Raw genomic sequence first — 24,118 nt, forward strand, 5'->3', positions numbered from 1 at the left:
TCTGATGCTGTCACACACGATGTTTAACTGACACACAGCAGCTCTCTGTGGTGTGATGGTGTTAAATGAAGAACAACTTTAAACCAGCTTCTATTAATGATCCGGTCGGCTTTATGGGAAAGGGACAAACAGTAACTGGGGTTAGTTGTTTCCTCACCCAAAGAGGGTCCTGGATTTGGACCCGGGCAGGTCCCTGCCAAGCGTTTGCATGTTCTTCCTGCACATATGAAAGCAGAGCTCGGAGCTCCAGTTTGCACCATCACTGAAAATGTTGCCTGTCTTTTAAAGACATTGTTTATCCAAAAAGAGAAAGTTAGAAATAATGCTCACTGATAGTCTTATGACAGATTTAAAGATCTGGGTATGACTGGTCCCTCTGTGAATAACCATCATAGAGAAAGGTCACCGTTTATCTGGAGTCTTCTTCAGAGGCAGCCTGTTGGCTGTGCAAAAATATTCTGTTGATCTGAAAGAGCAAAAGGAAAACAGAAGCCAGGCAAACTAAACTTTTTGGGGGTTTGTCTTTAGGTTCTGCACTACATGGCGATGCAGAAACCTGCAGACCTGGCCCGTCACCTCCTGCCCTGTATACTTCATGCAACTATTCTGAAGTTGAAGGAAGAAGGTAAGTCCTCACCGTTTGGTTGAGAAACACGTTTATATGAAATAAAATCAGGGAAAATAACTCTGAGCCCACAGCAGGTAAATTACAGTAAGACCGAAATACAAAAAACTAAAGATATTAAAATAAGTACTAAGAAAATGAAATGCAACCCGAGATGTTAATGGAGAAAAAAACCAGAAGCTGCATGAATAAAAAAGTAGAAATCTTGGACGCTGCCAGCATAATGCACAGGCTTTTGACGGGGCTCGCACACAAACACAAAGCAGAGGATGAAGCATCACCAAATATGTTTCCAAGCCAAAGAAGATAAGATGAAGCATACCTGCGCAGCGGTGGGTGATGAGGAGAGGCCGCAGCGTGTCTGTCTTAAAGTGCAAGTTTGTGACAGTTTAAAGCTTAACAAGCTAAGACGCCAAACATCCAGAGCACAAAGACAAGTCAGAGGGCTTTTTCAGACACACACTTCTAAACCGTCGTGCTCAACAGTGTCTCTGCTAAAACTGCGTCTGTGCTCTGCCCCTGTAAAGTTGCCTATCGAGTGCTTAATGATAAGGTGCATGCTAGCTGCTTTCCTCTGCAGGTGGATGAAGCCACTGATAGTGACAAAGGAATGACTTCTCTGCAGACAGGCTCCTGCCAGAAACGTGAGGACTGTGTGGGGATGTGCAGACGGGGGCGCGACGGCTGGGAAACGAGGAGGGCTGCAAGTGGATGCACTGTATGATACACGCTGGCGTCTACACAGCTCAGTCCTGAGCTGAGTGATGTAATGACTGATTGCATCGACACAGTCATTACATCAAAATACAACCCCTTTTTTTCGGCACTGAAACGAAACAGGCTCTGCCCACACAGCCGTTCTGTATCACAGCTGTGATGCAAAAAGATTTGGGCACCACTGGTATAGAGTGACTGAAACCCAGAACCTGGAAGTGTCCAGTGATGTGAGGGTAAAGGACGTCTCACTGTGTACTTTGGTGCACAGATGAGTTTGTGGTCGGTTCAGTGAATGCAGCCCATGAGCTGCAGAAAAAGCCCAAATCCTGAGCCCCCCAAGATTTGGGCTCAAGATGTGTTCTGCACTGCAGGCCCTTGGACTCCATCAGGGTTTGGGCCAGTTTTGAGCTCTTATAAGTATCAGAGATGGACACGTGATGTTTTCAGGGCTGCGTAGGCATGATGGGTAGAACATGACCCTGGTGTTAAAATGCAGGTAAATGTGATTTAGTTTGTTTACTCTAACTAGCTACCCAACCCTCACTGTGAAAGGAGCCTGGAAAGTTTCCCCAGCATGAATTTCTTTCAGTCAAGTTTTCTCCAGTAATGATCAGAAATCAGATAAAACCCACTCTTTATTTTATTCTACACACAATAAATTGATAATTATTCCAGGATACAGAAAAGTCTAGATTTCGTCTTCAGACTGTCACATCTGGAGCAGGGCATAATTTGATTTGGTTTCTAGAAGAAGCTAAAGATCTTTCAGTCGTGTTGCTGTTGTTCCCTGACACCTGCAGTGCAACCATTAATTTAGCTAATGAGAGTTCACGTATAATTATAACAGGTCTTAGTTTCTGGATCGTCTCTAAGTTGACGGTATACTGCTAAGACCAGTTCTGAGTCTAGAGACAGCCAATGAGAGACACTAGTAAGGACATCACTGAGGAGAGTTTTCTAGTACTTTGGAGAAACCTCAATCAGCTAACGTCCTGCTGTGATACTCAGACCTTTTCTCTAATTAAACCAGAAAGCTAGTTTTCATTTATTCTGTAATATCCCAGAATGTTTCAGCAGGTCAGAAATGCTTTGGTGCATATCCAGGTTGTATGCAAATTAATTCTGATTAAGTCTGGACTACAAAATACAAAACATAGCTTGGACACAACAATAATGTCCTCGTTTCACTTCTTTAAAAAATGTATTTTGATCTTATGACACTTACTAAAAGCTTTACTTCCAGAGGTTGACAGAGACGCTCCGTGCTGATAACACATGAATGTGTGAAGGTTTGTATCATATCTATCTAACAGACTCCAGTTTGTGCATGTAAATGGAGAGTCCTCTTCACACACTGAGGTTAATTATGGAGTTCCACAGGGTTCAGTGCTAGGACCAATTCTGTTTACATTATACATGCTTCCCTTAGGCAGCATCATTAGAAGACATAGCATACATTTACACTGCTATGCTGATGACACCCAGCTCTATCTGTCCATGAAGCCGGATAACACACACCAATGAGTTAAACTGCAGGAATGTCTTAAAGACATAAAGACCTGGATGGCCGCTAACTTTCTGCTTCTTAATTCAGATCAAACTGAGGTTATTGTACTCGGTTATTGCAGATGGCCCTGCCCCTCCCTGAGCCTGGCTCTGCTTAAGGCTTCTTCCTGTTTAAAGGGAGTTTTTCCTTGTGCCAAAGCACATGTGGGTATATTCCTGGACAAAAGGCTTAGTTTCTATTTGCAGATGTGTTCTGTGATCCTCTGAAATAGCTGGATTAATTAACTCCAATAATAATCCATCAAGACTTTGTGGATATGTTTTAATCTCTGTAAAGATTATTATAAAATGTTGTGAAGGTTTTGTTTATTTCAAAAGGATCTGTATTAGTAAGATAATAGTTTGCAGGTTTACTCAATTTTAGGCTTTTTCTCATGTTAACAGTAATTGAGGTTACAAACGTGGCAGGTCTTTCTTTTAATCACAGCTTTCTGTCACTCTGGAAACACTGTCATTTCTTCTCTTTCAGAGTCTGCTGAAGATATTCCATCAGTGTGAAAAAACATTCAGCAAGCTACAGTTCAAGCGAGCAAGCTCCTGCAGTCCCCCAACCAGGACTACAAGAAGTTAGAGGTCAGTGAAAACTCGACCGGACTTTCCACAAATAATTCAGTTTAAAAGAAAGTATCATTAGATTCACCCAAAAAAGTTTTGTTTTTAAATAAATTATTGATTGATTGTTAACTGTGTTTGTGTTGTAGTTGAGTATGTGCTGTACATGAGGTGTACGTAGACTGGACAGTGTGCACCATGGCTGAGAACTTGGCTGATAATTATTATGGCCATTGATGGTTGAACCATGAAAACAGGGGTGTGGTGCAGTGGGATTGTAGTGGGAGCTGGAGTAATAAACTCCAGTGCTTCCTCAGTGATGGCTAACTTTTTTCTAAACCTAGGTAATTCCTTCGGCTGTTCCCACCTGGGCTCAAAGCTTTTATACTCTGCTGATATCGGATGTGTTTATCAGTGATCGAAAACAGAGACTGAGATTGTTATTATTGAGTTTGATCACACGTTAGGTGCATTAAACGTCTGCTTTAATACTGTCCTAAAGTCTGAGAACAATCATCACTTCTTCACATATAAAAATGTTCTTCTCACTAGCACTCAGTATCCATACAGCCCATACTGTACAGCTGCACAGCTAAACCCCACCATGTTAGTTTTGCTTGATTGGACAGTCTTGTTGTGTAAAAGCATTCTTGGCTTTCTCAAAGTACATTTAAGTATGCCATGTATCCACTGTGACTCCAAACACGCCTTTTACACCCCGAGACTCAGCCTATAACGTTGCCACGTAGTCTTGGGGTCTCATGCTGTCAGGATTGAGCAGACAGTTGTTCTTGTCCTGTGTGCAGGATTTCATTAACCAGCTGCTGAGCATGGAGACAGTCATCACTCAAGCTCGCTCGCTCAAGGCCAAGTTCTCCGTTCCTGAGGACGACAGCGGAGAGGCTGCTGATGAACTGAAGAAGTGAGTCGCAGAGTTTGAGCTGCGCTCACTGACAGCTTTGTTTGTGCTGTTGGTAACATGTAACAGTCTTCACCGTCACTATAGATAGTTAGTCAGTAACTTGTTGTCACGATGAATCTGTTTCACAAAGACGGCGTCTGAAGGATCACAGTCAGTTCACACGTTTCTTTCTCGCTCATGTTGGTGGTCTTATTTTATAGTTTTGGCGTCTTCAGGTTTTACATGTTCTTATTTAAGTGTTTTGTTTTGTGGGAATATCGTAACATTTTCCACATTGTGTGTTGTCTCTAGGTTTGTGAGCTCCCTGCTGGAGGAACCAGAGGTGGTAGTGACAGGAGCAGGCCAGGGCCTGGCTGGCAGTATAATCCACAGACTCTTCATCAGTGCTCAGAGGGTAACTCTCACTCTGCCTCCGTGTCCTTCCCACGTCTTGCTGTCAGTTTCATGTATACAGTCATGTATTTGTCATCTATAGAGACATCTTTAGAGGTACACACACACACCAGTCAACCACTTATTCAATATCAGCATCAAGAATAGGTCGGTGTCCCGGTCCTAGAACAAGACATGAAGTCAGCGCTGTTTTATTTATATATGCTTCATGTAGATGAAACTGGAAGGACGTGGTCAGCACTGATGTAAAGACGCGGTGTTTTCTGTCAGTGTCAGGAGAGTCTGCTCTATTGTAACGTTGTTTCTTCCTGAAACACACAATTGCTGCTGCTGTGCTGTGAAGCACGTTCAGAGCTATAAGAACCAGTCTGTTTAACTATCAATGAAAAATGAAGAATTATCAGTTTGACTGTGTGACAATTCTGCAGGAACAAAGTTGTGCAGCTCTCTCCGCAGTGGAGCAGATCTCCTTCCTGTCTTTGACGCTTCTTTTTCTCTTTCTGCAGTAACAACTATTAATGTGCATTTGTATATGTTTACAGTGTTAGCAGAAACAAAGCTTTGGTGGCCGTGACTCCAGAGATGGAGCCGAGTATCTAATCGAATCATCGGTTTGTTCTTTAAGCCTTAAAAGTGTCCATGTGCTCCACACTGGATCCCAGATTGACTCTGATGCATCAACTGGAACATGAATCCAAAATCCTGCTCCTCACATTCAAGGTCTTAAATAATCAATAATAATTTCAACTGTATATTTGATGATTGTCAGCACAAAGAGGGAGAGAGAGGAACAGAGAGGGAGAGAGAGAGAGGGAGATGCAGAATGAGGACAGAGATGAACAAGAGCAGGTGAGACTCACATGTTAGTCAAATGGTTGTTTACCAAGAGTATCACCGTATCACAGGTCCTCATGTATCTCGTACCTAGTGTTTCTTTTTAGGTTTGTTATTTTTCAAATTATATATTTATTAAGTTCTGCAGCTTGTTTGCACAACAAGGCTGAATAATTATAAATGTTTCTCAATCTAAATAGTGGACTTTGGTAGAATTAAAAAAACAAGTGTAGTGCAGGTCTATGATGATTTTTAGTGCTGCTATCATCTAGTTCTGATTCTGGTTCTGTCTTTGTTAAATCCTATATGTCCTGATTTTGAACTGTTGTAGTCCTGTTTTAATTCCGGATCAGTTCTGGGTCTGGTTGAATCGGGGTTTAGTCCTCGTGTCTTGATACAGCCTGACTTTGTTCTGCCTCGCTGCTTAATTAAAAAACTAGTTTAAGGTGTCCTGCACATGTGATATGTATTTTCCCCTATATGAAGTCATTCTTTTTTGAACAAAACTCAAAACTCAGCCAATTAATCTTTCAGTCATTTCTAACCCCCCCCAAAAAAAAAAAAATACATCCCACATGCATAGGGCTAAGCCCCGGGTGTTTCAAATGTCTGGCTCCGCCTCTGGTAGAGAGAGTATATGGGCTCAAATTGTGGTCATAAATATTTTTTACTTGTAAATCAGGATTTGTGTGTTAGGTGAGCACTCGGCTGTCGGGGAAACTTGTTTTGTAAAGTTCGTTTAGCTAACCTGTGCAGGTTAAAAAAAAAAAAAAAATGACAAAGGATGAACTGAAGCTCTGCCATCACGTAATGTCGCATACTGCTGTTTCTGATGTCATTTAAGAAAGAAAAAAAAAACCAAAAAAAAAAAACCTGTGCAGGTGAATGAATTTACCCTGACTAAAGAAATCAAGAGAAACGCACCGGGCTGCTCAGTGACTAACTACGGTTACTGTACTTTTATTATGAGTATTATACTGTAAGAGCAACAGGCTGGACTCTGCACATATTTAATAATCAGTTCTGCACAGAAGCAAACAGCTGCATGTTTTCTGTCGCTTTCCACATGTGGAACGACATTAACGCCAACTTTTAAAAACCTGGCACTTCAGTAACCCCTCATTAGTCAATAGCTACGGATTAAATAGCAAAGCCCGATACTTATGTACTGAAACCAACTACTTCCGCTTGGCAGCTTAAGTTAAAATGTTACATTTTCCCCTGATTATTATTATTATTTTTTTTTTACTGAGTTTGTTACAAATATTCAGGTTAAACTGTCCAAATTATTTTTAATGAATTATGTTCACAAAGTCACATGTGCAGTACTCTGTACAGCTTGCATCCTTTAGGACAAATAATTTGAAACATTAATATTTCTTGTTCAATACTGAGCTGATAACACCTCTGTATGTTGTGACCAGGATGCAGCAGCAGACTGAACCTCGACTGAAACCTGCTCCATCATCTCATCTTTGCAGATGTCCATTTATAAAGCATCACCAACTCAAAGGTAAACATGATATTAGAAAATGTGTTAGTAAGGCCTTTAAAACAAATAAAAAATAAACAACTGTCGGCAGAACTGTAGGACTGAACAACTTCAGATCCCGAGTGTGTGAGGACGGAGAAGGATCAGCTCTATTTCAGATTTGAGATAAACTTTATATTTCAGTTTGTGATGATTCAGGAGCCGTCCTCAGATTCAGATCTCAGCACCACCCAGTGACAGCAGACAGATCATCTTATATCTTCACTCTTTGTAGTAACTCCAAAATTAACTGAAGAAAACAGTACAAAGGTTAAAGTAAGTAAGTAAACTTTTCACAGATAAAGATCACAAAGTGCTTTACAACACAGAAAATGGGAATATAAAAACAATATAACAGTAAATAAAACAATGTAAAACAATAAAACTATAAAAACAGCATAAGAAGAAATTCATCCATGCTTTTCTAAATAAAAATGTCTTCAGCTGTTTCTTAAAAGAATCAATGGAGTCCGTGCAGCGAAGAGACAGTGGGAGAGAATCCCACAACCGTGGTGCCGCCGTCTGAAAGGCCCGATCACCACGAGTTTTAAAATGAGTGCGTGGTACCACCAGCAGTCTCTGATCTAATGACCTTAAAGCCCAGGGAGGCCAAGACTGGAGTGATATGCGATCTTCTCTTGGTGCCTGTTAAGAGACGTGCTGCAGCGTTCTGCACAGTCTGAAGACGATTTGTTAAACAAGTAAAAAGGCCGTTACAATAGTCTAAACGAGAAGAAATAAAAGCATGAATAATCATCTCAAGTTCAAGCTTTGATATCATTAGTCTGAGTTTAGAAATATTCCGTAAATGATAAAAACAGTTTCAGACCAGCTGCTTAGACTGCTGCTCGAGCGACATGTCAAATATGACACCGAGGTTTCTAAGGCTTGATTTTACAGAAGGGTCTAAGAAGCTGATACGCTGCCTGATTTCTGGGACCATGTGGTCTGGAGCAATAATTAGAGTTTCTGTTTTATCAGAGTTTAGTTGGAGAAAATTGTCATATAACCATTTGTTGATTTCTGTCAGGCAATTACTTAAATTAGACAATTTATAAAACTCAGACATTTTGAAGGAACAGTATAGTTGGATGTCGTCAGCATAGAGATGATAGGAGATATATTTATAGCGCTTAATAATTTGGCCTAGGGGAGATACATAAAGTAAAAAGAGAATTGGACCCAGGACAGATCCCTGAGGTACCCCACACGGCAAAACTGTTGATTCTGACGTGACATGATTCATGCAAACAGTAAAAGATCTCTCAGACAGATATGATATAAACCATTTTAAAACAACACCAGTAATCCCAAACAAGTTCTCGAGTCTGTTTATCATGATGCTGTGATCTACAGTGTCAAAAGCAGAGCTGAGATCCAGCAGGACCAGCACTGTGTGCTCTCCAGAGTCTGCTGCCATCAACATATCACTGGATACTCTAAGTAAGGCCGTTTCAGTGGAATGCAATTTATGAAAACCAGACTGGAAAGTGTCCATAACAGCATTTTTATCCAGGAAATAGTTAAGTTGTTCTAGTACTACTTTTTCTAAAATTTTTCGATATAAAAGGCAATTTTAACTTGTAATTCTATGTTATAACAACAACTTCAGTCATCTATCGTCAAACTGATATAGAACAATATGTTGAAATAACAAACGTCTAGAATTACATTTTACAGTGCACAAAGACATAAACACAAAGCGTTTATGGATCACGGATCAGGATCAGTGAGATGTGGCTTTCTCACCCGACAGCACGGACACGGTCGTGGCTGAAAGCCGACAGCTCGCTGATTCTGATCCGTTGGCCGGTCCGCGTTTTGTGTTTACGCCCTTTTTGCACTGATTCTGAAGCTGCAGCTTTTATCTCTGTCCAAACAATATTGACTGAACTGTGGTGTAATCTATATGGATGTACATGCATGCGCCACTAGGCGGCAGTACTTACCCACAAACAGGAAATGGGTTGGCACGTGAACAGCCACGAGAAAAACTGCATTAAAGATTGTTGTTGCTCCACGTTATCACTTGAGCAGGAGTTTTATTCAAGAGCCCAACACAACATGAAGCAGCAGCAAAAGAAGATCCAAACTACGCTTCACATAAACATCGTCATGGATTCACTCTGACTTTTGCTGTTTCGCTTCGAGCGCGGTAAAAATCACACTTCATGCACAGCTCTCTCGCTCTCTCTCTGTGATGGATGCATGCAACCACACAACTGAGATGCTTGGTAATATTCATTTGGTCTTTTGTCTTATGTTTACGTTATGCTCTAAAGCTTCTGTGATCATAAGTTAACTAATTTGATATTTTGAGTTTACCTGTAATGCATGACAGCACTAAGCTATAGCCCAAATGGTGGCATAGACTTTGCTTTGCATGTTATTTTATATAGGTATGTTATATTGATTATATTTCTGCTCTTTCGGAGTTACCTGACCTCCGCTCCAGTCCTTCCTGGTTTGGCTGAAAGAGGAGGCTGAGGGTGGAGCTGGTTTAAATGCAGAAGCCAATAAAGTGGACTGGACCATCTATTGTGATCATGCAGGGGGAATGGGGTTCTTCTTGAATGATGGTTAGCTGTTATCTCTTTAGTTTTCACCTTTGGTGTATATAATGGTTTATTCATTTGCTATATAACTGGAGCTGTTTCTCATTTGGGCAGGTCAGTTTGTTGAGTTATGTTTTTGTTAAGTGACTTTTGAGTAGCATTCTGTTAAGTTAACCTCTTTTATGGGCCCACTTGGTTCCTAAAAACTTTATTTTTTGTTATTTTGAATTTTTGTAATCATGTTGTCCTTTTTGGGCGTATAATAAAACCCATTTTTTTGAAGATTACATTTGTGCCTGTGTTCCTGGCTGCTTGGATCATGACACTCTCTCTCTCTGTATCCCGTCTAAAAATCTGTTTTCTGCATTATTCGCTTGCTTGTTACGCACAAGTCTACCACATATTTAAACTTTTTAAAAATTAGAAACTTTTGCTGTGTCTCTAATCCAACCTCTGTAACCTTGTTTCACTTCAGCAGCATCAGGTAATGTTCAGATGTTGATTCATGGTTTTCTTTCGTTTTTGATGTACTGCAGAATATTTTTATAAAATCCAGGGCAGGAAAATCACCTTCATGTTTCTCTGTTTTATCCTCAGCTACTTTGACACAAAGGCCTCTGCTGTGACGCTCACACCTTTGATAAAGTCTGGCAAGTGTCAGCTTTCTTTTTATAGATATAAAAATATGGATATGTAGTGATGCATGATCAGAATCCAATCGTGGAATCGATTCTAGAAATCAGTGACGATACCGAGCCCTAACAGTTACACAATCATATCAAAAGTTTCCACTTTCTCTTTTGTATCAGACACACTGAGAAAATATTCGGGATAAATAACCATGAAAAGAATGTATATATTCAGTTTAGAGGTTTACACATCACATCATTATAATCACAGAGCCTGTTTCACTAGAATCGTCCACTTGATGGCGCAGTAGAGCAAATGAATCATCACAATGCTTCAAACCATAAATCGACCAGTTGGATAGAAGCTTCAGTTCATCACGAAGCTTCATCTCACTAACACTACTCACCAAGTCCCGTTCAGTTATGTTCTTATTATAGTTGTAATAAGAGTCTGAACACATATTTTACCCATTTTACCTGAATTAACACGAAAACAGTGAAGCAGCAAGTTTAACCTTTCACATGTTTTTAAACACAAATGAAACACTATATCATGAATTGCATCATTGTTGATGTTTTTTAATTAGTTTTTTAACCATTATGATCTATTTATTGATTATTTATCACCTGTAATCTATTTCTTATGACTGTTTTTACTAGCAGGCTTTATTTATTGACAGCTATGTTTACCAGGGTTACATAGAGCTGCTCAAAGCTCATTCCTGTCTGGAGAGCTCATAGTGCAGGAGGCCAGCTCGTCCACTAGAGGGCGCTGTTACACAGGCACACACTCACATTCAAACATTTAACAGTAACGTGTGAACGACAGAGACTTTAAACGAGAACCTGAATATGAAAACAGAAACACTGTGACCACAAACACCGATGACACACTGTGGATGTGACGTCACAGTGGGCAGTTACACACTCTTTAACACACACCTCTCTGATTTCACCTGAACTCACACTTTAATAAATTCACCTGCTGATCTTTATTCACACACGGACCGGGCCGCACCTCCACAGAAGAAAATACAGTCAGATGATCCTGACTTCTCAGCAAAGGTTCACATCGTTCATAAACTCATTAAGACAGTGCACCATTTAAAAAATATTTCGGGGGACGTTCCTCCTCCCTCTCTGAACAAGATAGTTTAATAGTTTAATTATTTTACACTGTTACTGATGTGATGTTCTATAAAGTGGTTTTAATAAAATAAAAAAAGAGGCAAAATTTAGTTTGTTTCTTTATTCAACTTTTGAACAGTGGGACTCAGTCAGTACATATTCAGTTAATGCAAATTATTTACACGGCAGTGCACTACAAGCATACATCTAGACTCCACAGTAACAGGTGGGGGTTTTCTTTTTTGAGGACGGCTCCTTTTACCTGTCACTACAGATGGTCTGTTTATGTTTTGATCAAGAGCCTTTTTTTGGGCAGCTGAAGAGGAGAAGTCTATCTTATGGCCAACCTCTGGCTGTATCTTGGTCACATTACCCAGCAAAACCCAGTATGCAGGTTCATCTGTAACAGTCCTTTTGCCACGGATCAACACTGTTGCTTCTACTTTAAACAGAAGAGCAGTGACGTGGCTGCAGGTCTCTGCGACTCCGGCCATACAGGTGCAGTGGGCGGCTTCAACCTTCCCTGTGATGCTCACAGTGACCCATGGCTGCAATGCTGGTTCATTCAGGCTTAGAGTGCAGCACCTGAAACACACACAAAGTTCATTTAAAGACAAGAACTATGAGCCAAGGCTGACACAAATGTGTTTAATCTACTTTATCATAAATGTAACAAAGTGTCTAGAAAGTTAGCACATGTAATTTTTCATTTCTTTATGTGTCCATCGCTGCAGGTTATAGTGTAAACCTGCCTGTTCTGTCAGAAACCTGCCTGCAGAAAATGAACCTAAAGTATGTAATGCAAGGATGTCATCACTGTAGAGATGGAGAAAGCATCAAGTGACAATTATGAATCACTTAATATGATAAGGAGATTCTGCAGGTCATTGATCAATATATAAAATTAAAATAAAATGTATTTTTAGTGACACAGGATACAAACATGTAAGCAAGATGTGTAATTAGGATTATTTATAATAAATATGAATAAATTAGTGCAATTTCTTGAAACCATAAAAAATATCTAAATCCTTCAGGACAGTGTCTCATCAATGCACTGAACTCACTATGTTATCCCTCTAACAGCCTCCACATGTTCTCACTGTAATTTCCCCTCATGAATGAATTTATGCTGCACTAATCTGAATGTTTGCAGGGAAATCAAACGCATTTCACTCGCAGTACTCGAGCTGACTTACCTTTGTTTGAATGACGACTTGTACGCGCTGACTCCACAGACAAGGTACAAAATAGCGCTAGGTGTTCGGGGTTTCTACTCCACGGCCGTATTTCATACGGGTCCACATTTCCAATGCACGCTATTTTCTGCAAGTACAGCTGCTTTGCCTCTGAATGAAATCGGTCTCTATACAGTTCATTCTCTTTTGAGCTGCTTTTAAGCATCTTTCTTGTAGTCGTGGTTCCAACACAGTGTGTTTGTTTTAATTCGTAGATTGGCGCTGCGCTCCCACAATGCATCTGTGTGACGTCAACTCCAAAGCCCTATATAAACCTAGTGGGAGTGACCCCCCACAGAGGGACAAAAGGACCCCTGATGATCCTCTAATCGCCTGAGCCAAGGTGTGAAACTGGGTGTGGGACCCAATCAGCCAGAGTTTCGGGTGGGTTCATTGTGAAACCTGGCCCCACCTTATCATGCGAATTCCTGAGGTCAGATGGCCCAGGATGTGAGTGGGCGTTAAGGCGTCTGGGAGGGATCTCAAAACTGGATTATAGATGGCAGAGAGTTGGTGTCGTAAACCCCGCCTCTGTTCAAAGATGGTCGCTCACAGTGGACATAGATGCTTCTTTCACTCCTCTTTCAAACCATCTGTCCTCTCTGTCCAAAATGTGAACATTGGCATCCTCGAAAGAGTGTCCTTTATCCTTAAGATGCAGATGGACTGCTGAGTCTTGTCCTGTGGAGGTGGCTCTTCTGTGTTGTGCCATGCGCTTGTGAAGTGGCTGTTTGGTCTCTCCAATGTAGAGGTCTGGGCATTCCTCGCTGCACTGTACAGCAAACACCACGTTGTTAAGTTTGTGTTTTGGCGTTTTATCTTTCGGGTGAACCAGTTTTTGTCTGAGCGTGTTGCTGGGTCTGAAATGCACCGGGATGTCATGCTTGGAGAAAACTCTCCTGAGTTTCTCTGATACACCAGCTACATAGGGGATGACAATGTTGTTGCGTCTGTCCTTCTTATCCTCCCTCGCTGGTGTCTGGTCTTCTTTTCTGTGCCTCTTTGCTCCCTGTAGTCGTATGAATGGTAAACTACACTCATTGGCAGCAGCATAGGCACATTTAAAATTTCTTCTGAAATTTTCCCTCTCTAGTTGTATTTATACTGGTCTGGAATTGCACACTAATAAGCACTTCACTGCATGTCTTGCTGTGTATGATTGTGTAACTGACAAATAAAATTTGAATTTGATTTTATTTTACCTGCTCTTTTTGTTCTGGTACAACATGACAAATGCGAAGATAAAAAACCCTCCCAATCCCTCTCCTATGGGAGTTATGCCTGTGCAATATTCTCTCTTACACACACCGACTTTCTCACTTTCTCTCTTTGCCTTTTTTTTTTATCTCTCACACTGATAAGTACAGCCTGAGGCTGCATATGTCTCAGGTGTGCTGTTACTTGCCCAGATGTGTTCTTTCTTTTGCGATGGAGGCAGAAGTAGGTATGTTCCATATTTACTCTAATTAAGTCTATCAACTATCTTTTAAGTCAAAACTCGACCTGCTGTTAGAAAAGTCAGGCAGCTTTGTACCTCATATGATCAGCTGATTTGTTCAATTTAACTGGAATAATTCGCATTTCATAGAACTGTAAGCCTGCAAACAGTATTTTGTGAAGCATTAATTGCTCTGCACTGAAATGTATTTGGGGTTGTAGATATAATTGGTAATTAATAGTTGGTGTGTTAAATTGTGAACCTATGAATTTGTTTTATCGTTTCACTATTCTAAAGTAGAAATTAAAGGTTGGTGGGTATTTTCAGTGTACATATAAATGTTACCACCAAGTTTTTGACAGTTTTTGTCATTCGACAATTGTACTTTTTAAATATGTTCAAGGTCCTGTCAGACCATTCTAATCGATTGTGGCTATAAGGATGTGTGACAGATCACATCAAGATATTTATCACTTTAAGTTCATACCTATAAACAATATTCCCAGGAGCATGATAAATATTCAGTACTTCATTCCATTACACACACACACACACGCACATCTTGAAATGTAATTTGCAAATCCTATTTAACTTGTGCAAAATTTGTGAGCATGAATATTTAGAGTATTTGTATTTTTCGTGTTAGGCATTCTAAGGAGTCCAGAGAAAGCTTTGTTTTTGCACATCACTAACACGATTAAGTCAGTGTTTTACATGTAAATCACGGAGAAGTTTGAATGATGAGAAACACTAGCTCCCATCTGGATTATGCCTTTTCCTGGGAAAATTGTTTTTGTTATTAATTTTTTACCTACCTTTTTAACCTTTACAGTGTTCCAACTGTTTCGAAAAACAAGTTGGAAATCTGTTTATATTTACTATGTTGTGAACATACTGATCCAACATACCTATCCACTTCTGTTTCCCATAGCACTTTCCCTGCAGGGGACAATAAAGCTAACTTAGAAACAACACAAAATGATAACTTGCCTCTCCATAAAGAACTTGTGCAATAAAACTGGCTTAAACGCATGGAAGGTGTTTAAATGTTCAGCAAAACTTCATTTTCCTTTCATTCCTGTGAAAGTGCATCAGTCCCCTCAGGGGGTTGCATTTGATTGCTCTGTGAAAACATACTACTCTGTCAGGCTCTTTTATTTAAATGGGAGGAGGCATATTATATTCAACCAATACCCCACTTTCTTTTATTCAGTTTGAAAAAAAAGAAAGAACTAGCATTTAATCGAAGGTTAGCAGATTTTTCATAACCATTTTCTAGTTATAGTACATGAGATTACTATCTTATTTACAAATCACTTTTTCTTTATTTTGTCATATATGGTGACATTAATGATGACATATTTGTCATGTGCTTACTAGAATTGTTTGTCTCATAACACAATTAAAATACAATATCTGTTTCAACTTTTCCAGGGGACTCCACAGTGTAAAGATAGAGACTCAGTTAACAGAGCAGCCAACAGCAAATGAAATGTTAAGAGGCTGGATAAGAGTCAATTCAGAAGTGATTATTGTTGTGAACTGCTCTATCAATAAAACAGAATTGAACTGTTTATTGATAAGAACATGAAAAATTATCGGTGTGATTTTTATTTGTTTCCCTTAAATGTGTTTGGTTTTGTTAAATATACATTTTATTGTTTATGCAGATAAAACTGACCTTAGATTAGCAATCACGAAATGAGTAATTTAGCAATAAATGTGATGAAGATGTTTACATGTTTTTGTGCTCAGAGTAAGAAGAATTTGCTAGAGATCTGTGGAATCTACCTGACCAGCCTCAGCACAACATGATCTTTCACTTTTTCATCGGTAAGTTCAGTTTCTAATCACTGCCATATGTTTTCTGAACTTTCACTCAGTGAAGGAAGGACCATTAAAATCACTAGAGCTTGGAAACAAAGCACCTGGACTTCTTTAAGTTTCCTGAAGACAGTTCACCTCGCATCCAAGAAGCGTCTCCAGTTATAAAATGAAATGGTGGAGAGCCCTGGGTATTTAAACCCTAGTAGGAGTGATCCCAAAAGAGGGCCTGGGAAGGATCTCAAAACTGGATTATAGATGGCAAACAGTTGGACACTTCCAGTGCAGGACCCCTGGGGTGTGGGACAGAGGGAAAGGGTGTGGTGGTATTCTCACTCACTGAAATGAGGGAAACAGGTGTTAGAATGGGTTTCAGATGCTGATCCAAGGTGTAAGTTGTGAATTGCAAAGTCTTTTCACAGGCGCAGGTGAAGCATAGAGGGATAGGTGGTCAGGGTGAGGTGCAAAGGTAATCCAATGAGTGATCTGTTAAAGTCAGAGTGCTGGGTGGGGAGCAAGGCAGGTGAGCATAGTTGGAGAAACTGCGAGTTGAAGCGATTGAACCAAGGCAGGCTATGGCAGTGAGTCTCAGCAACATCCGGAGATTTTCTGTGAGAAGAAAGTCAAATTTAGGAATAACTATAACCGCGACTAATGAGGGCTAGCAGACAATCTGGGCTGCCGGCTTAGGTGCAGCCTTTCAGCAGTGATGCGGCAGCTCTGCCCAGAGGTGGAAATGCCAGGATTGTGAAAAAAACCCAGCACTCACGCAAACCATGACAATTCCAATCACTTTCTTTTCAAACTCTTTACCATGACCTGGATAACAAAACATTAGAATTCAATGTTTAATCTAACAATGAATAAAACTTCCTGTAAAGAAAGTGACATTGCAGTTCTCATGTTGTGAGATGTGATGTCCAACACCTGCAGGTGCACCTCCTCTTTGAGGAAAAGTCCAAGTTGTTATGGCCAGGGCAGGGAGCAGTTGTCAGGTTGATCAGGTGTGCTGTTCAAGGTATTTTAGCTGAAGATTTGCAGACATGCAATCACTTGTTGAAGGTTTTCCTCTTGTTGTCACGTGTTTTTCTTCCCAATCTATTAAATTTAAACTTATTTTTAGTTCTCATCATAACTCTTGTAAAAACAAAAATGTGAACACCTTTCTCCTTCTAGAAAGCTATAATTTAGAAAAAAAACACTTCACTGTGACGCTTTGGAAAAAAGGATCGATTTAACGATATGCTGAAATATTTAAACTGCAGACAACTATTTTATTTTTATGTCTGTTAAAAGACCTACTTTCCCGAGTCTGGAAGAAATGTCCAATACCTCAAATGTCTTTGGTCAGTTTGTCTCTCTGCAGCTTTCCTTCCAGCAGTTCACCTTCAGGACTACAAGGACTTCCAGGACCCATGCCCCATCAGCTCCTGTAACCCCCAGCTGGGTGACCTGTTGGTGGGTCGTGCTGCTCAGCTCTCAGCGTCATCCACTTGTGGTCTGGATGGACCACAAAATTACTGCATCATCGGATATCTGGAGGTCAAATAGAAAATTCATACACACAAAGTGTGTGTGTGTGTGTGTGTGTTAAGTGAAGCAAGATATGTCAGCCTGTGTGTGAATAAACTACAGCTGAACTCATTTTCTCTTTGATTGATGTTTCTGGCTGGTCTTCATACTGAAGCATGTTCAGATCTGTGTCTTTATTATCTGACGCTGTTCTCTTCACCCTGAGGATCATTTCCACCTCTCCCGTCGTGTATGCTTTTCTCTTTATTTTCTTTTCCTTCTGATGTATCGTCAATCTTTGCATTATTTCTCCAGCATTCAAAGTTCTTCTGACTGGTGAATCACCCGAGCATGAAAAGGCTCAAAGGATGAACAAGTAAAAATAACAGACAACTTGGCAATGATCCAGTTTTAAATTGTATGTTCAGGCTCTTCAAGCACAGCTTAAAGCATGACTCTGTCTTCTACATTGATCAATAACAAAATAAATTTGTTATATCATGGAAGATGCTATTTTTGCCTGGGCTAATAGCCTGTTCCATGATTTGTAGGCGTTGGTATAATGAAGAAATAAGCATTACCTCCTTTATGGTGATTGAAATACTTAATAAATGAAATTAACTACAATAAACTACATGAAATATCATTACTACTAAAGTAATGATATTTCATGTAGTTTACTTGTAGTATTATAAACCCAGAGGTAATCATTGATCAGGCTGGTTTATGTTTATTCATAGGAGGGGCAGAAATGTTTCACATGTGACTCTCGGCTACCATATCATCGCTACAACAGCCCAAACAGCCATCGTATTGAGAATGTCATCACAAATTTTGACCTCGAGAGAAAGCTGAAGTGGTGGCAGTCGGAGACTGGTAAGTTTGAGTATTTCTGCAACAACAAACTGTCCAATCAGAGGGAGAAGGAAAACTATGTGAAATCAATATATTAGTTACAAAAAACATTTTGTTTAGGTGGCAGAATGTGTTTGGGTAAGAGAAAGCACTTAGCTGTGCAACTCTACCCCTACTGCTCTGTGTGTGACAAAGAAACACGACTTACTGTTTGTGGAACGTTACAGTTAAAATATGCTATCACAAATAATCTGCAACACTGTAAGTCTGCTCTGTGTTTGCCTTCTGTGCAGGAGTTCATAATGTCAGCATCCAGTTAAATCTGGAGACTATGTTCCAGTTCAGTCACCTGGTCCTCAGGTTCAAGGTATACCTCTAAAGCGTACTGAATTTAATGTTTTTAGGGAATTAACTTAATGTTAGTCAAAAAGTCGTATGAATAGAAAAGAGCCTACACCTTTAACATTTGCCTAATCAAACATTAAAATAATGCTAATCTGCTCTGTGCAGAGTTTTCGGCCAGCAGCCATGTTGGTGGAACGATCAAGGGATTTTGGGCGAAGTTGGACAGTTGTCCGTTACTTTGCAGAAGACTGTTCTCTTCATTTCCCTTCAGTGTCGACTGCGCCCGCCAGGAGCATCGATGACGTTGTCTGTGACAGCAGATACTCTGGATCAGAACCATCCTTAGTTGGAGAGGTAACAATTGTAACTACAGCCAGTGTGAACATGAGCTTTTTTCTATAGCTCCCCTGGGCTTCAGTCATTCTGGACTTTGTCATAAGAATTCATTGAGACAAAACTGAAACTAATTCACAGGAATGATAAAATGATGAAGTAATATAACAGCAAAGCATTAATGATGCTTTTTTATACTGGTTCTGTGTAAGTAAATATGTTTGTATTTCTTATATTTGTCCTCTAGGTGGTCCTGAAAGCTCTTGATCCTGTCTTTAAAACAGAAAACCCTCATGCACCGAACATCCACGGTGAGGTTTTCCTAAATAGCTGTCACTGTGTTTATATGTAATAATAATAATAATGGATTGCATTTATATAGCGCTTTTCTAGACACTCAAAGTGCTTTACAATTCCACTATACATTCACTCTCACATTCACACACTGGTGGAGGCAAACCATAGTTGCCCTGGGGCAAACTGCGGGGGGGGGTCAGGCTTATTTCTTTTATAACGTTTTAACATGGGAGTCTAAGGCTACATTCACACTGCAGGCGAAAGTGCATCAAATCTGACCTTTTTGACCCTATGCGACCCATATCCGATCATGGTATGACAGTGTGAACAGATCCGATCTGGGTCACTTTCGTATGTGGTGCTGAATCTGATACATATATGATGTTTTAGAAAGCGACTGCAGTTTGAATGATCATGTCGCATTAAATCCGTCTTTTACATCACTGACACAGGACAGACGCCAATTATTAGCACCGGAGAAGTGCACGAGAAGACATCGTGAACACTTCCTGGCCAGCAAGTGTAGATGTTAGTAAAACTGTTGGGAAGACAACGTTGGAGAAACGTGAACATTTTATTTGTACTGTATAATCTGCAGATTCTGACAGAAATCTGCAGCTATCCTTTAAAGCACCGCTCCTCTCTAAAACAGCAATAAGGATAATTACTAGGCCATATGTAAATAACAAAATAACTTTATAACTTAAAGCAAAATTGGGAAACATAAGGTCTGAAACAAGTCTTTATATTAAGGTCCATCAGTCAAACAATATTGCTTGCTCTGGGTCTAAACGGAGCGTGTTGTGTGTGACATCTCTTTGCGCATGCGGGCCGCTTTGAGGGTTCACACTAGGGCGTGTTTGCTGTCACATTTTATTTGTAGTGTGAACGAGCAGACCAAAAAAATCTGATTTGATCAAAAAATCGGAATTAAGCATTAAGACCTGCAGTGTGAACATAGCCTAAGGGGACCAATGTGCTGCGAACATTAGAGGAACTGCAGGTTTTAGTCTTTCACCCATTTTTTTGCCTCAGGGGTTTACGCTCTTTAACAAGAGGTACAATAGATGTCTAATGAGCCTCCAATAAATGTATCATTCACTAGCTGGGCCCACGTCGTTATTTGAGGTTTAACAGCTTTTTTTGAATAGATAATAGTGAATGGCTTAAACATGAATTGAACTGCAGTTTGGAGTTGAACTGGAGGCGTCTCCTAGGCCTGGCAGATCCCTCATGTACTAATGTGAAGTGAAGAAGTGAAAGACTTGAAAAAGGAGAGGGAGAGTGGTGCACGAAAACGAGACAAAAGAGCTTGTAGAAATGTATATATATATATATAAATATATATATAAATGGTTATATATAGATAAGAGCTGGAAGGGGCGTGTTTAGAGGCGTAGTCCCCCTCCTGAAATTCAGAAAATGTATCTCCAATTATGTTCTCTGCATATTCATCATTGGGAAAAACTTCCCAGCGACAGACTGAAGATAGACCCTAACAAATGGCGCTCAGCAGCCCTGACACTTTTAATGTGTCTGTCAAATGGAACATTTTAATGGGAATAGGGGAAACGTGTAAAACTGAATATTGTTCTGATCATCATCCTCAGATCTGACCACCGTGACAAACATTCGGGTGAACTTCACACGTCTTTTCACACTTGGTGACACACTGCTGAGTCGAAAACGCAGGAACCCTCAGGACAAATATTACTATTCTGTTTACAACATGGTGGTTCAAGGAAGCTGTTTCTGTAACGGACACGCCAGCCAGTGTGTGCCCATGGCTGGAGTCCACAGGGACGTTTTCACCCAGCCTGGCATGGTATGGAGTAGAGCCGGTCTGAAATTATTCGTCCTTCAGTGATTAACTTGATTATTTAAAGTGATTAGTGCTTCCCATCTGTTAGGATTAGTACTAGTACTTGTTTTTGTACTTTGTTAATATTTTATAACAATGACTTATTGCATTATTGTGAAGCACTTTGGTTTTAAATGTGCTATATAAATAAAATTGTATTGTATTGTGATTTAATCAATGTTAACGTGCTGGGTTTTTTGTTTTTAACAAACAGCTTTGAAAGGCGAATCAAGAACTTGAAAGTCAGTAAAAAGAAATTAAAGATGAAGGCAAAAATTGAGAGAAAAGATTATATGTATTTGGGCAGCTGTGGCTTAAGAATTAGAAAAAGTCATCATGCATGTGTGACCTCTGCTATCCACAAATCAGTGGTCTTTGGGTAAAACTGGTGTTCTGGCCAGCAGGGGAAAATAGATGGAGTCCTAATATAACCTCTGCACATTTTTAATCAAATGTGTGTATGCATCATTTTTCCCTCGACATCACACTACACCTGAAACTGCAGTTGAGCTCAGCAGGTAAAGATATTTTCTGATTTCAGGTTCACAGACAATGTGTTTGTAAGCACAATACAGCTGGAGAAAACTGTGAGAGATGTCAGGATTTTCACAACGACTCCCCCTGGAAGCCTGGAGGAGAGGGTGCAGCAGACATCTGCCGAGGTAACTCAAATTGACATAAATGTATCACTTTTTAATGTTTTATTTAAAAAAAAAAGAGATTGTTGGAAACATTATCAAAAATATTTTTAGGTTTTTGGCTAATACACAAATGTCATTGTGATTCAGTTGTCAAACTGATGTTTGCAAAATGTTTGCATATTTGCAAAGCCTGAACGTATAAAAAATAAGAAATCAGTTTTCCCTTTCAAAGAACTTTTGCTGAGGCAGCAGAAGGTCAACTTCCTTCTGTAGAAGCTACATCTGTATTACAGATTCATTTTAGATATCAGAATACCTCACATGATATCAAATTACAACTAGAGTAAGTAGTAAGTAGAATTGCTTACATTTGTGGATAGCATATGATTATTAGGGATTTTCAATCATTCTTAAACACATTCCTTTGATGTGAAATGAAATTTTGCTGTCTGGTTAAAAGTCAAAAGTATATGTCCACTTTAATGACTGAATTATTTCTTTTGTTCTGATCTATTTTAGATCCAGACAAAGGTTAAATTAAAATAGATGAAAGACACAAAACTAGAAGCTCAGGTGATGCATTTGATGGTTTTTTGTCCCATTTTAAAATTGAATATCAGCACTTTTCAGTAACAATAAATGGTTCTGTGTGTGGTCATAGAACAACCTTGCACAATTTAAGCATGATTTAGACTTTCTACCACCTATTTTTTTTTATTAATGTTATAATAAAATAATATTAGTAAATTATAATACATTATTTCAGTCTAAATTTTTATTCAAATCATTTTAATTCTAATAAATGTGTTCACCTTGAATCAGAAAAGTAGAACATGAGCAGCGAAAAAGAAGTAAAATAAAATAGCTCTGTTTCCTGTTGCCTCGATTGTAGAGGGGGACTTTAAACAGGAAATAAGCAGGGAAGAGGTCAGCGCGGATTCAGCAGGTAGGGAACATAAAATCAGCTGTAATGTCTCAGTGTGGGGAAAACAATCACAACCATTTCTGCTGAGAGCTTCAGTCCATTTTCTTACACAGCTGAATTCAACCAGATGTGAGCAGATGTTTCCTGACCTGTCCTGGCTGAGTCCATCCTCTACCCTGACAGTACCCTGTTTATGCTGTATTTATATTACACTATAGAGTTGGTATGAATTCAGTCAGTGAGTCTCTGCTGCAATTGATGGAAGCTAACTGTGACCATGATCCCACAGCCACTGTGCAGCAGTCACACTGTTCTTTACTTTGAACCCATCACAGTGCAGTAAACTCTCCTGTTCATCCTGCACTAACCTGCAGCCTTTAAATAACACAGTCTGCCTCAGTTTGTTTAGCAGCAACATTATGAACAAACATCATGTGTCACGTACAGATTCAGAGACATGAGGACTTCCATGTAGGGCTGCCACAAATGATTATTTTTGCGATTAGTCGACTAATCAGATCATCACCCATTGGACGTAAAACATACAGCTTATTGCACCAGCAGCATCTGCTCTTATATAACTATCATTAGCTTACAGCTGTAAGTGTTTAAGGTCTGTGCTAACTAAAAATAAAGACAAGATGATAGTTTATTAAATTTTAATGAAATTTGCAGATTGTTTCGGTGAAGTTTAATAAACTCCTTGCTCTCTAAAATATAACAGGACACCGGAGTATATTCTGGAGCATCTCACACTTCTGATAATCAGCTGTCTGCTTGACGTTTATTCAGCTGTGTAAAAACTATAACTTTAATCTCAGACAAACCGATTTACTCAGGAACAAATAAAACACTAAAAAAAAAAGCCAAACAATAACATTTTTAAGTTATCTAAGTGACTCATATATCGTGTTTAACCTGAGTAGCGAAAGACGGCGGTGGGTTTGAAAATGATTTGCCGGTGTTCTCACGGGCTCTAGTGAGCCTCGCCCCCGGCTAGCTATCAAGCTAGTGGGTAACAGACGTCTCCAAAAACGTCGGAGCGCTTTTGAAAATATGTGGTGTCTTGATAAACTGAGCAGATATTTGAGGTTTACACAGCTACATTCTCGCCTGAAAATATGTTAAACGTTTATTTTGTGACCCAGAAAGAATAATAAGAGTAACATTAAAACTAACTAGCTGCCGCCATTGTTGGAAACTGAGCTGGGCTGCGCTATGAATTCTGGGTCAGAGCTACTTTTTCTTCTTCGGGGTTTAACGGCAGCTGGCATCCTTGTACATGCAGTGCTGCCATCTTCTGTTTCAGTCCGTTATTACACTCTTAAATCCTGCTACTTATTCCTGCGTCTTTTGGGATCTTACAAAGCTTCAAACGACGCGTCAACTATTAAATC

At 39.7% G+C, this 24,118-nt stretch overlaps 1 protein-coding gene and 1 long non-coding RNA gene across 3 annotated transcripts in view; one reads left to right on the plus strand and one right to left on the minus strand.

Annotated features, from left to right (window-relative positions):
* The window catches only part of lamb4 (laminin, beta 4), a 90,424-nt gene that overhangs the window by 3,399 nt on the left and 62,907 nt on the right, over positions 1-24,118 (plus strand). Inside the window, exons 2-13 of one of the 2 annotated variants that reach the window (XM_080304022.1) lie at positions 529-625; positions 1,251-3,481; positions 4,267-4,382; positions 4,674-7,122; positions 15,884-15,961; positions 17,304-17,494; positions 18,205-18,340; positions 18,613-18,686; positions 18,830-19,018; positions 19,245-19,308; positions 20,905-21,119; positions 21,697-21,817. In XM_080304022.1, coding sequence (XP_080160148.1) covers positions 15,940-15,961; positions 17,304-17,494; positions 18,205-18,340; positions 18,613-18,686; positions 18,830-19,018; positions 19,245-19,308; positions 20,905-21,119; positions 21,697-21,817 — 1,012 coding nt within the window. In that variant the 5' untranslated portion in view covers positions 529-625; positions 1,251-3,481; positions 4,267-4,382; positions 4,674-7,122; positions 15,884-15,939. Of the gene's footprint in view, positions 1-528; positions 626-1,250; positions 3,482-4,266; positions 4,383-4,673; positions 7,123-14,054; positions 14,135-15,883; positions 15,962-17,303; positions 17,495-18,204; positions 18,341-18,612; positions 18,687-18,829; positions 19,019-19,244; positions 19,309-20,904; positions 21,120-21,696; positions 21,818-24,118 lie in introns of those variants that run through there. The other variant, XM_026172277.2, reaches the window with a different exon arrangement.
* Positions 11,559-12,914, minus strand: LOC145429897 (uncharacterized). Its single transcript, XR_013910228.1, has 2 exons — positions 12,652-12,914; positions 11,559-12,037 (listed from the first exon to the last, which is right to left on the minus strand). It is a non-coding gene; the product is annotated as an uncharacterized LOC145429897 (long non-coding RNA).

The sequence above is a fragment of the Astatotilapia calliptera genome, chromosome 7 (assembly GCF_964374335.1).
Source record: "Astatotilapia calliptera chromosome 7, fAstCal68.1, whole genome shotgun sequence".
NCBI classification, from domain to species: Eukaryota; Metazoa; Chordata; class Actinopteri; order Cichliformes; family Cichlidae; genus Astatotilapia; species Astatotilapia calliptera.